The sequence below is a fragment of the Struthio camelus genome, chromosome 2 (genome assembly GCF_040807025.1).
Source record: "Struthio camelus isolate bStrCam1 chromosome 2, bStrCam1.hap1, whole genome shotgun sequence".
Classification (NCBI taxonomy): domain Eukaryota; kingdom Metazoa; phylum Chordata; class Aves; order Struthioniformes; family Struthionidae; genus Struthio; species Struthio camelus.
Window position 1 is genome coordinate 95,123,105 of NC_090943.1, and position 15,116 is coordinate 95,138,220.

The 15,116-nt window shown below is 41.2% G+C and overlaps 1 protein-coding gene across 1 annotated transcript in view; it reads left to right on the forward strand.

The window, feature by feature from the left end:
* Window positions 1–478: 478 nt before the first annotated feature.
* Window positions 479–15,116, forward strand: part of DCDC2 (doublecortin domain containing 2) — a 72,595-nt gene continuing 57,957 nt past the window's right edge. Inside the window, exons 1-2 of the mRNA XM_009688735.2 lie at window positions 479–1,232; window positions 5,772–5,823. Coding sequence (XP_009687030.1) covers window positions 940–1,232; window positions 5,772–5,823 — 345 coding nt within the window. The 5' untranslated portion in view covers window positions 479–939. The remainder of the gene's footprint in view (window positions 1,233–5,771; window positions 5,824–15,116) is intronic.

A 15,116-nucleotide genomic window follows, 5' to 3' on the forward strand; every position in this document is an offset into this window, starting at 1 on the left:
GAAACGGCGCGGCTGCGCGGCGTTCGCCCTCCGCGCCGGCCTCGGCCCGGGCAGCCCCAGCAGGGGGGAGGGGGGCCGTCCCCGTCCCCGTCCCCGTCCCGGTCCCGGTCCCGGTCCCGGTCCCGGTCCCGGTCCCGGTCCCGGTCCCGGTCCCGGTCCCGCGGCGGGCGAGCGCCCGGCCGCCGGAGCGGAGGGGAGAAGGAAGAGCGGGGACTCCCCCCCCCCCCCTCCGGCTCAGGTGGTGGCGCCTTGTGCCGGTTCCCGCTGTCCCCTGGGTGCCCTGTGCCCTCGCGTCCCTCTCCCGGGCCCGCTCTCTCCTCTCGTTTCCTTCCCCCGGCAGTGGCCTGGTGAATAATTCAGGAGCGTTTTGTGCGGGCTGGGGCTGGGGCTGAGCCTGTCGGCCTGCTGACAAGGTCTTGCTTGGCTGGGCAGGGGGCAGGAGGCAGGAGGTGTAGCAGCGAGGTAGAGTTTCCAGAGGAAACCAGCGGCGAAGAGAGGCAGGCCGCTTTCCTCCACGGCAAAGCCCGAGGGTAAAGATCCGGGGAGGTTATGGGTCCCCTGCTCTTCCCAGCGTCTTTTGCTGCTGCGGGTTCAGCTCTCCCATGCGATGTTTTTTGGGCATGGGTTGGTGCAGCCGGCGTTAACCTCCCGGCGCACCAGGGAGCACCAAGCAGCGGTTGGTTGCCTAGGAGGAGTCGCTCTGCCGTGGGGGAAACCCTGGGGAGGCTGTAATCCCTCCCCGCGGCTCCCGGCTCCCTCCTGGAGGTGGGCCCTGGTGCGGAGGCCCCGCCGTGGGTGTACGCGCTTCATCCCGCTTCGTCCCCGGGTGGGCAGTGGCCGAGCGGAGGTGAGAGGGGTGCTCAGGTGGGAAACCGTCTCCTGAATAAACAGGTGCGGGCGCTGCCCCGGGGCGGCCTTGGCTGCGCACGAGGTCCGAGCATGAGTAGTCCCGGCGCTAAGGGGTCGCGCCTCTCGCAGCCGATGGTGAAGAGCGTGCTGGTGTATCGCAACGGCGACCCCTTCTTCCCGGGGCGCCGCATTGTCGTCAACGAGAAGAAAGTGTCCAACTTCGAGGTCTTCCTGAAAGAGGTGACGGGCGGGGTGAAGGCGCCCTTTGGAGCTGTGCGTAACATCTATACCCCGCGGGGTGGGCATCGCATCCGGCAGCTGGAGGAGCTTCAGAGTGGAGAGCAGTATGTGGCTGGTGGCAGGGAAGCCTTCAAGAAGCTCAAGTGAGTTGCTTAAAAGTAACTTAAAATAGAACCTGAATATCAGTATTTGCTGTTTTGCACTGTGGCAATGCTGGAGAGCCAGTATTGCCAGGGCCCTCTTTTTTAGGCATTTTATAAAGAGGACGTATTTAAAATCTGTCAGCCAAGGCCAAAAAACCTCCCCCCCCCCAAAAAAAAAAAAAAAGGAGGTACATGTGACAGAAACACTGCAACAGAGCTTTGGGGGTGAGTCACAGAAAGGCTGCTGTTACCATCTGTTGCGCAGTGGCAACTCTTTGATATGATACTAGAAAAGGAGAAACAGTCTTTTAACCCAGAGGACATAGTGCATTGGCATGTTGTCATGACATACGTGCTTAACTCGGGCGAGTGTCAGTACTCAGTGGTATTAGAAAGAAAGCGCCAGAGAAGTGGAGTGTTGACAGTTTTGTGGTGAAGTTGATGAGCCTGGGAATTTAATTCCCAACGTTTCCTTTCTCGCTTATATTTTAAAAGTCTAGAATATTCTACCCAGCTATCTGGGCCTCCATCCATTCTGTTCATTTCAGGTAGGTATATAGCCTTTTTAAGATCAGAATGGAGGGGTCCCTCCTGTTAATTAAAAGATGACAAACTCCTTTCTTTTCCCTGCCCTGGCACCAAGAATTACACTGATGGTTTCTGTTTTCTAGGGAGTGACTGGGAAAATACCGTGGAGGAGGTCTGGGCTATTATGTTTGTTTCCCCAGTGGCTGTGAACATAATCAGTAATGATTCTTAACTCTGGCAGTGAATTTTATTGTCTTGATTGCCTAATCATATGTTTCATTCAGCCTTCGCAGTGTTTTTTTTCCCTACGACTCTGAAAATTAAGAATTCCTTTCTGGGGATAGTTGAAAGCCCCATGACGAAACCTCACTCGTTTTGCTCGGGTAGAGTCTACGTTTTCCAGGAGTGCTAGGTATGTTTCAGGATGAAATTCTCTGAATAATGAACAGAATCTCTATCAGCAATCTTACCATTTTTGTCACGATCTGCTTCTAAAGATTTATTGAAGTGTCTCACGCTTAAGTGGCAAAGCTAGGCAGAAAGATGTATGACAGGCTAAATATAAACCCCTTTCTCCCTGTATTCTCTTCCATGTCAAATGCATTGCTCAGCTTCCAAGAAAGGTCTACTGTATCTCTTGGTATTAAAATCTGTGATTCTGTGAGCGGCTTAAAGTTGTTAAATAGCTGTCAGCAAATCCGGTTTCACCTCCCTAAATGTGTTTTACGTTCACCAGACAGGCTAAAAGCTAGTAAATGTTTGGCCCTAGTATGCACTGCGTAGAGAACTGGGCTCCGTGGATTTATTTTTGTTGGGAAAAGGCATTTATTTTTGTCATTTCATGTAGAGTTTTTCTGGTCATTGACACACAACAAGATACCTCAGAATTTAAAGTCCACAAAGAGACTACTTGAACGGTAACCTAAAGCACCCAGTAAAAGCAGGCTATTTTATATACCTGGTGACAGTGTGCTGCTATAGGTCCTGTGCTGGGAGCCAGGTGGGGGGAGTGAACTGGGTAACTGGATCTTTTCCATTTATGTATTCAGACTTATGATTCTTCTCTGTTAGTATTTGTACAGTGCTGTAAACTTAGACAGTGGCTTTATAAGCATTATTTTAAGACAGGCTGAAAGGTTTAATGTTGGTCTTGTTCTTACCTAGATTGTAGACAGCACACAGAGTGGAAATTAGGGAGACTTCTTGGCCGGAACGGTCAGAAGAAAAGTAAGGTCACTTAGGAGGGCTCTCTGGAAGGAATTGAGAGACTAGAGAAGTGCAAGATTGAAGAGCGTACGTTTGTGTATGTGTCGCAGACAGAGATCTAGCAATCGCAGCTGGGGGGAACCAGAGCTTCTATCATAAAGGGGCTGACTCTGATCTTAGAGCAGCAAGAAGTTCGTAACTTTCTTACGGATTTGTTGCAGTGATGCTTGTTAGATGCACATTCATTGCTGTGCTACACTAAGTGAAGGTAAACTTTGGAATAAAGACGCGTAGCACAGATGAGTGGAAGTGTAATGGCACGGCGGGAGCGTCAAAGCGAAAGCAGAAACTGAAGGTGTCATCATTCCAGTTCCAGTGGTGCATTTGTTTCTTCACGGGCTCCTTAGACTGAGAACTGAATCTTTTTCTTCCCTATCCTCGCAGCATTCAAGATCTAACGGCTTTCACTTGTAGGACATGAACCTCAGTCATTTCAAGCCCTCAATTTTAATGCCAGAAGATGTACAGTTCTGAGGGTATGTAGTCAGTATCAACAGCTGAAATGTTTGATTTTTTTTAAATAAAAATAAATAAAAGTAATCAGCATTTGAAAAATTCTGCTCTTAGAAAAATAACTAGGAACTTTCTTTGAAAGAAGAATGATTAAGCCAATACTGGAAAATTTTCACAAAATATAACAGGGTTCCCAGCTTGTTTTGTCATTTGCAGCTACGCTGAGTGAGTACAAGCTGGTTTTGGCGTGTATGTGTGCAGGGAGGTTTGAGATTTTGTAGTTATTGCAGTTATCAATGACAGTGCACGTTCAGGCCTGCCACCTTTGTGGAGTTCTGTGGAAACTGTAAAAGCTTGAGATCTTTGTGTTTTTTAAGGCAGAATTAGTGATTTTTTTCAGCATGCTGCTCTACCCTTCTTCTTCCTTTACCCTTTTACCATGTATTTGTGGTAGACTGTCCTCATTACAGCAGACGCTGCTCCGGTTTTATCACTGGCTTGGATAGCCGTTGCATAGAAGTATTTCTGCTTTCCTCGCAAATGGGAATACTTTCTTAAAATTAGTGGTCTGTGACTATTTGACTGTCCTTATCCCAGGATAAGCCTTCGGTCCTATTTGAACCTTTCGGATTTGTGGGCCACTAAAATTTGTCAAGTGAACGCCGAGACATCTGCGTAGGGATTTTAAGCCTTGGACTATAGATTTACTTGATCTCACTTTCCACAGTTCTTTTAGAAGTAACGCAGAGATGCCCAGAGAACAAGGACCACAGGTCAACAGCCATTGATACATGCTGTTGGAACTTTCCTCCCAAGGCATTTATTTCTTTTTAGCCTTGTAGACTATAAGGCTTCTGTTTTTTGATCTCAAGAGAACTTACATGAAGAAGGTGCAACAGTGGTTTTTTTTTTTTTTTTTTTGAAGTGAAGCTTGGGCACTTTACTGTGAAACTTTGGCCATTGTTAGATCTACTTTTTCCAGAGCTTTACTGTGTACTTTCAAGCAATGCCTGGGAGCCATATTACCTCTTTATGGATGTTGGATTACATCCAGCACTTTGAAGCCTTGAAATCCTTGTTGTCATCCTTGTGGCCATGTGGGTTTGTTGGTAAATGGTTAGTATTTCTTCAAAGAATGAATGACGTTTTTCCTTTTCCATTCTTTTTCTTGCTTATATACTTTGATCCAGGTCTCGCAAATTTAGACTTTTGTCAGGCAGAAAAGTTTCGTATGGAAAGCAAATGTTATTCCAGTCACTAACTACAGAGTGTGATGTTGTGGAGGACTGCAGATGCACTGTGGGCTCCCAAGTCTTTTAGTAAGCCTGCAGTGGTGCCTGCAGTCGGATAGAGGAGGGAGATCTCAGATAGGGTCCTTTAGCCTTAAAAGTCTGCCAAAGCACTTGTGGTTTCCCACTGAAAATGGGAGTGGGGAGAACCTATAATAAATACTGATCACTTACCATTGAATTTGATGCTCCTGGTATAAAATAGATGGCCCGGCCACTTTGTGCTTCTATTTGGCTTTTGGCAGAAGGTGCTAAAAGGTGCTGCTATGCAGAGATACAACTGCCCATTAAGGGGTCTCCTCCAACAGCAATAGCGGCACTGAGATGTGGAAACATCTCGAGGCGCCTGCAGCTGTTGAGAGCTGGCGTTCATGAGCAGACCGGCTGTCACGGTGTTCAGAGTGACGAGGGAACAGAGTGAGTTCAGTCTGGCTACCTGCCTGATTGTCTGTTCTGCAGTTTGTGGGTCACTTATTCTTGTCCAGTCAAGGCTTGTGTTTTGCTTATTCATAAAAGAAAATAATTGTGAGGATGACACTATTGCATTATAACTGTGAGATACTTTTGAAAAAATAAGCCAATGCCACTGCTTAGCCATGGATACGGAGGAAGGCTTTAAATATATCAGAGGCTTACGGTGGTTATCTAAGAGGCCAGATGATGGCCTTGAAAACTCTGGTAAGTTGCTATTGTGCTGAGATTTACTCGTCTACCTCACAGCAGTATGTGAGCTTCTTCCTGAGAACTGGGTCACTGAGGATCTGTTCCATCACCGGAGACTCTAAGTCAGATGGTTAGTTCTTCCCCATCTTTTGTGTTAGTCCAGGGATAGATGATAAAATAACACTCATTCATTAAAATCTTGAGGTAGACGCTATTTATGTTATTTTGAGGCTTGATAAAATTTCAAAGCTCTGAATGGCAAAAAAAAAAATAGTGTAAATATTTATATTGTGCAAGTTAGATGCTTCTGTAAATAATTAATACTGTTTTCCTTCCACAGCTATTTGGACATAGGAGAAACAAAGAAAAAACCTGCAGAGGTCAATAATGAGGTAAGATGTCTGAAATGTTTAAGGAATAAGCCTACTGTTAATATTAGTGACATCTCTGCATTTATGCCTGAAATTCTTGGGTTTTCAGAGATAATAAAATTATCTAGTATTCTGAACATAGCATTTCAATGATTATTACTCTGATTGTTCTGAACTTGATGAACTGGTTGTCTTTGTCCCAGCTTTCTGAATTGCCATGTCCAGGAATAAACCTTCCATAAAGAAAATCTCGTGGTGTCGTCACTGGAGATGTTCATAAACCTAAGGGGTCTTTTTCATGCAGAAAAAGATGATGGAAATAAAAAGCACAATTTTAAATGGAGAACTTTGAGAATTTTGGACAATTAAATTTTCTTCAAAACTTGATATTTTCTCTAGAGAAAATGTATTTTGGTGTGAATAACTCACTTATTCATTTGCAAGCATAAAAATGCTTTTTTGCTGTGAAAACTAATGTTAATTGAAAACTTCTAATGAGTCCTAGTCCACAATCTTCCAAATTTACCTGTTTCAGAAAAGCTAACATATGTATTTGTGTGGGACACAGGACTCTGCATTATTTTTGCAGTTTTATTCTGTATAGCAATAGATATGATTATTGCAAAGATTTGCAATACAGCTTCTGCCTGACAAAAAGTATCGTCTCACAATTTTTTCTTTTCCCTTTGGTTTGTGCTCCCATGTCCTATTTCCAGCAATTTAATGGTTTGTGTAATAGTGTCTGAAGAGTGTAGACATATTAAAAGATCCCTCAAAACTGAACAGGCTTAGTGCCAATAATGACATTTGCTGTGATACTCTGACACTTCTTATTCAGAGGCTATATAATATGACAGAAGCAGTGACTGCTGAAATTGGTCGTAACTTTGTAACACACATTTTTTTGAAATGAGCACCATCAACAGGAAGATCAAATTCAATAGGAAGTCTGAGATTTGATTTGCTATCACAAATACCAACTGAGTTTACTCTAAAGTTGATTTTTTTTTTCGGTTCGTTTATTTATGCACTTGACTAGAAAATTGTAGGAGATAGTTTTGTTGTTCTGTATAGCCGTTCATTTCTGTTGTTTTGGGTCTTTCACAAAGGAAAGAAAGCAATTTTGAAAAATAAGAAAAAATAATTAAACACTGATGAGGCAACGGGGATATACTCTGTTGCCCAGGCACATGTAAAACAGAGCAACGTACTTGCACATATGCACTGTCTAAGCTTTCCCATATCATTTATCCATAAATTCAGTTTTTGTCCTCCAGCATTTTCTTATTCCAGTACTGAATGTCCTCTGATCAAAATTTGTAAATCTTGCTCAAACTAGTTACTGTGATGTTATGAGGTAAACAGACAGATATTTGACTAACTCATCTCAGTTTTAATTGTGACCTAAATAAGAGATTATAATTATTTCTGAGATAAAAAAGATTTGCACGCTGGCACTATTGCACTTACCTGAACTTTCTACTCATAAAGGAGAGATCTGAAACAAAAAAAATTGGTCTTTACTATTCTTCTGAACACCTGAATATGTAAGTAGCACCGTATTTTATGTTAAAACAATGTCTGGGTTAAAAAGAAAGTGTTTTTTGCATATCCAAGAGGAGAAAAGGAGGAGACGAGAACATGAGAAAGTTGTTTCTGATTATCTCTGAAAATGTGGTGGGTTGCATTCACTATAATGTGCAATTCCCATTAAGAAAATTGTGTGGTGTGACTAATTCCATATGCACTTTGCTGAAAAGATGACTCTCTTCGTGGAAGGTTCTTAACCAAATATTCCGATACTGTCAATTATCAGGATTACTGCAGGGCTTGCTACTTTAAGTCCAGTTTTGAGGCTGATGATTTTGCTGCAAATCCTAACAAGGTTCTCAATATAATAGAAATTCAATAGAGAGGATTTGGGGAAGTAGTACTAATTGTTTTCTTTACTTAGAGTTGTATGTTTGATAAGAGAAACCTCTGTAATTTCTCCTGGAATCAGTGCTCATTGTACATCATTCTAGCATTTTCAGCACTCTCAGAGCTCTGAAGTAAACCAGGATAAACCATGCATTATTTCAGCTTTTTCTTTGCCATTTGGCTTATGTTTGCAATCTCCATGGACTCTGTGGAGTGTTTAACTCCCCATGTTGAGTTTAATTTTATGTGATTGATTTATTTGGGAAGAGGAGTCCTAAAAATGAAATGAAACCTAGTAATAGTCTATAGGTGTTCACCTGGGCATATGAAGAACACAGTTTTCATGCTCTAATCATTTAGTTCTAGGAACGAACTTTCGGGGGTTTGGTAACAGAAATGTTAATGTCTAAATTCAATTATGTTAAAATAATTTGAGGAAATAAATTCTGTTTTTACTTTTTTTTTAAAGCTTCACTTTCTTGTCTTGAAATAAAAAACACTACATATGTGTTAAGACCAGGAAGGGCAGCAGGATTGCTACATTTTTATTCTCTTTGATTCTATTGGATTTGCATCAGCAAGTACAAAATTATATTTTTTCATTGAGCCTTGTAGGCATCTTTGACGCTAGCACGCAAAGATTTTTTGCTTCCATCAGGCATTATTTTAAATTGTATTTCAGAAATAAAACCTTCTGTGTTTGTTTAATTAGAAGAAAAAAAATGAGTGCATGTCTGAATGACAGCATTGCAACAGAAAAAAGAAATGTATGATTCGGCCCTGCAAGCACAACCACGCGTGGTTTTCAAGATGTAAGTTGCCTCATTGGCTTCAGCAGGAAGACTGACATGAAGTTATGCATGTACAGCGAAATTTGTGGGGGGAGGAGGGAAGAAAGGAAAGAAAATTATTTAGTTAAGTATTTCTCAGTTTAGCTTTGCAAGTCCCTTGCCAGAGTAAAGACCTCTGTGCTAAATATTGAACAGAAAGCTCGGAGGTGGTCTCCCAGACAACTTCAGGCTAACATCAGGATGTGCTTTTAGGCTGACCTTTGCTGGAACGCTTCTTCTCTTTGTGCTAATGCCGGAGCCTTAACTTGCTCTCCCTCGTGAGCTCCACCGCTTTGTTTTGCCCAAACGTTTTTCGAACAAGACAGAATTGGTCAGGGCTCCCTGGATACTGGGATATTTGCATGGTTTGGCATGCTGCAGCTAATCTGAGCCTTGAGATGGCAAAGACTGTTCTTAAAGTGTGCTCCTGGAGATGGCCGGCCTGCCTCCCCTCTGGTCTGGCTGCTGCTTCGGTCCCACAACAAGGTGGTATTTTTCTGAACGTGACCATGAGAATGAGAAATCACAGAATAAATGGCCTCATGCACCAGTATTCCTGAGGATTGGTGCACACAGAATTGATACATGGGGCTTTTCTGTTGCCCATGGGAAGAGGTGGTCTTGAAGCTATTAGCACCGGCTTGCCCTAGGCCGAACTTGGGAAGCCGATGGATCCTGGCTTGGTGGTGGTAACAATAGTTTTAATGTTCTGTACCTGCGTAGTGCTGTTTATCAGGCTCTGATAGCTTTAAAGAGCACAGAAACAGTATTTGAGAAATTCGTAGTCAATGGTTAAAGTTAGCATACTTATGCACACGGGGATGGATTCTGGTTTTATGACGTACGCTTAATTTGGCATTTCCTACCTGCTGAGGGTTTCTCAGTGTTAAGTTTTTCTCCAGTATAACAATTACAAATATATATTTCTGTTTCTCATTAATGAAGGGAGAGGCAAAAGGAAGAAAAAAACATAGGCAGTAGCTGTCTGTAGATACACTGTGTATCTGTATGCAGCTGTAGGTTTTCTTTTGTATTAGTTAAACTACCGAACGTTTGACATCTGCTTTTGGGAGTACTGTAATGTTATTCTTTGAAGGCAGCATCTCAATTACTTTAAATTTGCGTATAACTGGAAGTCTTGTGTCAAACTAAAGCAGGAGAGAATTCATGTTAAAGATACAATGTAAATATGGTGACCTACATTCAGAAAGAAGAGTAGATGAAAAAATACAAAGCACGAGCTTCTTACTAAACTACTCTCACTTTTCTCATGGAGTGACAAAACAGAGCAAGTGATCATCAGAAATTGTTTTCTCTTCTTTCCTGAAATCTGTATCTGTGAGTCTTATTTTGTAAGGAATGTGTTCCTGAGCAAAGAGTGAGAGCTTTAAGGAATAATTTTTGTTTCATCGATTCTGAGAACTAGTCTAAAGTAGTTCTTTAGTGTTCATCCTTGCAAGATGACCAGATTTAACATGTGGGAAGGGATTCTGTCCCTGACAAAAGGAGTATTCGGTATCTCTGTTATACTCTGGTTCAATTTTAGCTGGGGCTCTGCGAATACCATGTTCCTGTGGGCCCATAAGATGCACTATGCCTTGCCCGACACGTTTAGCGCTAACAATGACTCACAGCTAGGAAGGATGTGTGTTCTTTGTGCGTCCTCTACAAATAACGAGGAGCTTTGGGGAAGCCTTGGTCAAGAGGGTCCTAAAGTAAGTATGCTGTTACAATACAGCAATTAATAAAATATGTAGTATTGTATAATTCATTAAGCATTATACATTCATGAAATGCTACGTGTCTATTTAAGGTAGAGATGGAACATGCAAACTGTTGTGATTATCTGTAAGAAGGGTTGGGGTGGACGCATTACTTCTGTCTAAGAAGACAGATTTACAAATGAGAGTCTGTACCACTAAAATACCTTTGCGGTGTCAGTAGTTGATTTCACCGTGGGCTGTCTTCAGGGAAAGATGGATCGGGTGGAAGGAGTGTATTGTCTGTTCCCTAAGAGTAGCGTCAGCATGTAACTGACGGCGCCCTATGTTAAGCGGGGCAATATAAGAAAGCTTGTACTTCTGCTTTTTTCTGGTGTATCAACTGCACCTAGCAGTTCAATTGCAAGGGCTTTTCTTTTAAAAATAAGCATAGTTTTAAAAACAGTTGAAATATGACAACAATAACAATGCTGTTATAATATTGCAAAATAGCTGTAGCCTTGGTCTGTGAGGCCTGACCATCAATCAGAGTTGGGTCTTTTAAAAAATACTATTAAAAAGCCTTCAGCCACTGTGTTACTCACATCATAAATTACAAGGTAACCTTGAACTGAATCCTCTCATTATCACATAGTATTTCTAATATCAGGAATAGATTTTTTAAAATCCAGTTTCTGGATCTTGAAGTCTAATAATTCACTGGTCTGAGGCCTCCAAGTGACTAAAATGAATGAGCCAAATGTTCAGCTAATGGAAAACAGCTGTTCTTATACACTTCCTTGGAATTCACCAGTCTGTCCCAGCTACGGACTTGAACTAATAGTCCAATCTTTTTAGTTTGTTTGATTGCATACTGCTGAAAAGCCGTGTTCTTCTGGGTAAAGGTTTCTATATAGAGCAGTGCCAGTATTGATGAGCAAGGGAGGACCACAATGACATCTGACTACAGCATGGTGTAGTTTATGATAGAAGCAAAGTGCATGACAATGATACTGAACGTTTTTTAAATGTTTCTAAGAAGCAGAAGTTTCAGTAGCGTCTCTTCGTATGATGTCTGTAGTCCATAACTGTCAGTGATCGTTGACTTCAGTAGACTTTGAACCATTCTTAGGGCAGTGAAGGACGTGGGATGCTGTTGGATTTGCAAAATTACTGATAATTGTCGTGCTTTAACAGTCACTGGCTTTCAAGGGCAGTTCGATGCCTTGATACCATTTTTGCCTTTGCAGATCCTCCTCGGCATGTCATACTTAGGCACGTGATAAAGAAAATGATAACTGTGCAGAAAACATAAGGGATTTTGGAATGAGAAAAACCTGCAAGATTCTTTTCTTTTCACTTCAGAACATCAATGTGCAATTTGCTTGTAAATTCATATTAACTTCTGATTTTCATTTCCTGATTTCTGAGCTAATCTTTGTTGCAGTCACACTTGTGCAATTACCAAGCACATACAAGTTATGCCCTGCTGCGTGCTGCTAGTACTGGCTGAGGTTTGAAGCCGCACCTCTATCTCTTCTCACTGCAGCCTCTGTGATGTGTATTGGGAACCTCTTTGCCTGTTTTTAAGTTACACTCTTCAGCACTAGCAGCAGTAGCAATTTGGGAAAAGCCCTTAGATCTCACATTGCTGTAACACCAGAGCAGTGTGCCACTTGGCCGATTTTCACTGTGCTGCAAATTCACTTGACTAGAAACGTGTTGAAGGGAAACTGTTGGTCAGAAAGGTGAGCTGCAGGTAATGAAGAGGGAGCAAGAAAAGAAATTAGGCAATGAGCACTAGTGGGGAAGAAAGGCTGATTATGTGAGCAAATTTTACCAGTATAAGCTCTTTACTGACATCACATCTCTTTCCCTTCTGTTTTGCTGTTTATTCCAGCAGACAAGCGCTAATGTGTTTTTTGTGCTGTAGCATTGTGGTAGCTGTTCTGCATGGGAGGCTGAAGCAAGCTTCTGAGGAAAAGTCTAATTTTTCAATTCCAGTTTGGTGGCCTCTGCAATAAGCTAATCCCCCAGAAATGTCACATCCCTTCTTAGTATAGACTTTTTGAGGGAAGAGTATGAGTGGAGAGTAAGTTCAGATTTCTCTCTGCTCCCTTTTTCAACCAGAGACAGTAAGTAGTAAGGGCAAAAGACAACACTTGTCCCAAAGTCATGGGAGAATTGTATGCCAGTCTCAGCAGATGGCAACCAGGCTCTAGGCTATTTTAAATCCCCTTGTAGAGCCCTCACACTGTAACAACATGTCTCAGTGTTTGGTGCTTTTTTGTTTGTTTGTTTGTTTGTTTTTTGTTATTTTTTTTTTCCTGTTACATTCCTGACAAGAAAAGTAGTAAAAATATTTTATCCTGACCAAAACTAAAGCTTTGGTAGAAAATCCTCAGGTATGTATCTGTCCTTCACTTTTTTGGACAGCTAAGCTTCTTATTTGGAAAAAGATATCCCTTTTACGGTAGAAGTTGTGTGTGAGTACAAATGCTTTCTCAAATGCTTTCTAAATGATGTGCTTAAGTAATCTAACAAATCTCTTGAGGAAGTACGGACCGACAAACTGCCATTGGCTTATTATAGGCTTATTTGTTTGTAAAAGGTCCTGAACATTATTTTGCAAGTATAATGGGAAGTATGGACATTTATATTTCTTTAGGCACTATCTGTGATCTGGATGGTCTCTTCCTGGACACTGAAAAAGATTTTGGTATTATTTATGACAATTATTTCTTCTGTCTGCATCATTTAAGTGCATCTTTGTTGCTAGGCAATGGGGTCTCTGTTCATCTGTAGACAGTAATGTGATTGGATTAATTTGTAAAAATTGAATTTTAAAGTTTATAATGTTGCCTCAGTTTCTCAAAAATGATTCTAATACGTATGTTGGGTACGTTGGATATACCTTGTCCTTACCATGCTTGCGTGTTTTTTCCAAACATGTTTTTATGAAAAATCCCAGTATTCATAATCATTGTGTTTATTTCAAACCTAATATTCACCTTGTCTGACAAATAATGTACGTGTCTAATCATCAGAAAAAAGTTGCCAATTTTTAGAGAGTGAACTGTTGAGTCACATAAACTTTTAGCTGTCAGTTAGAAATTGTTCATTCGTCTTTTCTCTGTGGACGAAAAAATTTTGTGAGGGCAAGGAAGTACCTGAAAGTATCTTAGAGATGATCCCAGAATGTGCAAGTTACAGCCATTTGGTTCCAAAGTGATCTAATCCTTACAGAAGCAAGATTTTCCTAAGAATCAGAAACAAGTAAACACAATTTTTACTACTCAAAAATTACTCTACCCAGAATATTGGTACATCTGGAAATTAATTATATATTAAGCTTCACTTTGTATTCCTGTGCCAATATGCAAAATAAAACCCTCTTGTTACTCCATGTCAGATCAGTTTGATTTCTTTTATTGTTTGTGTCAGACACTGAATGTGAATTCACTGAGTGAATTAGTTTTCTGATGCTGAATATACTTAATTTTACTCTGGGTATAGCATATAGAATAAGATTATCAAAATATAAAGGTTAAAAAAATGTGATATACATCCTTAATCTCCCGAGCAACATCTTTAATAGGTAAATTTTATATGGCACTGTTTGGTATTTAGTATCCTGGTAACATAATTAGTGCAGCAAGACATCAAAACAGTTGCTCTTCCCAAGTGTTCATAGTCTAATACCGGGAGGAATCAGAGAAGGATTGACCAGACATCTAGTTAAAACATATGCTCTGTCTTTTTTTTTTTTTTTTTTTTTTTAATTGGGACTATGAATTCATAGAATTACTATTTGGATAGTTGTGTATATCTGAATTGTATAATTCTGAGCATTTTAGTTACAAGCTTGCTTACGGGTGGATTCAGTGGATTTTGGAGCAACAGAAAGACTTGTAGAGGCTTTGGCTTAGGCCCATGGAGATTTCTTGGTCTGTTTTGAGTTTGATATGAAACTTGAAAGTTGTTTTTTTCCTCATAATTAACACGGCTACTTTGTTTTGTAGGGTAGCTGCTCTTTCTTTGTGTGTGAAGAAGGTGGAAGAGAGGGGAGAGACACCAGTACTGAGACCAGGCGTGCTGGTCTCATCAAAAACTAGTTGCTGCATGTTAAATTTAATTATTAACAAGTTTTACCTTTGATTAAAAATGATGGCAATTTTGATTTTTTTTTTCTTCTAATTGCTTTTTGTTCTTCAGCTGTCACTGTTCACAGGTTCAGGCCTTTCTGATCATCCCGAAAGGCCAGAGACTTCCTTTTGGTTTAGTTGAGTGTAAGGGATTTGGAAAAAATGTACGAAGCGTTGAGAGGTAAAAATGATTAGACTTGGCAGTATGATGTCAGTGACAGAAATGAACACCAGGATCTATTTTGCTTGAATAAAGTCTGCATTTTTGATCCCATTGTTGTATGTGTTGTAAGCAGTGTAGGGTATAGCATTGTGCCACTTGGGGAAGAAATACGAGCCGTTTTGGGGATCCAGAAGCAATACAGATATGATGTGTTTTGGAGCATTGTACAAACTAATTACCTGGGCAGAGTAGGCCATGCCATTGTGGTATTGCTTCTAGGAGGCACCAGTGAAGCTGTTCTGATTTATCCGAACTCAAGATCTGGCCCCTAACCCAGTGCCCAAGAAATAAGAGAAATATTGAGTGAAACATTTTTCTTTCCGGGGGTTAGCTAGATAGCACAAGACATTCCCCCAGCTGCACAGGGCATATAATTCACTTACACTAGCTGAAAAGGAGAGAGATTTACTCTGAAGGAAAACAAAGTGACCCCAGCTATTGCTTTTGGAAGAGAGTGTCTTCAAATACTTTGGGAGTTCTGTAGGAGCCTTGCTGT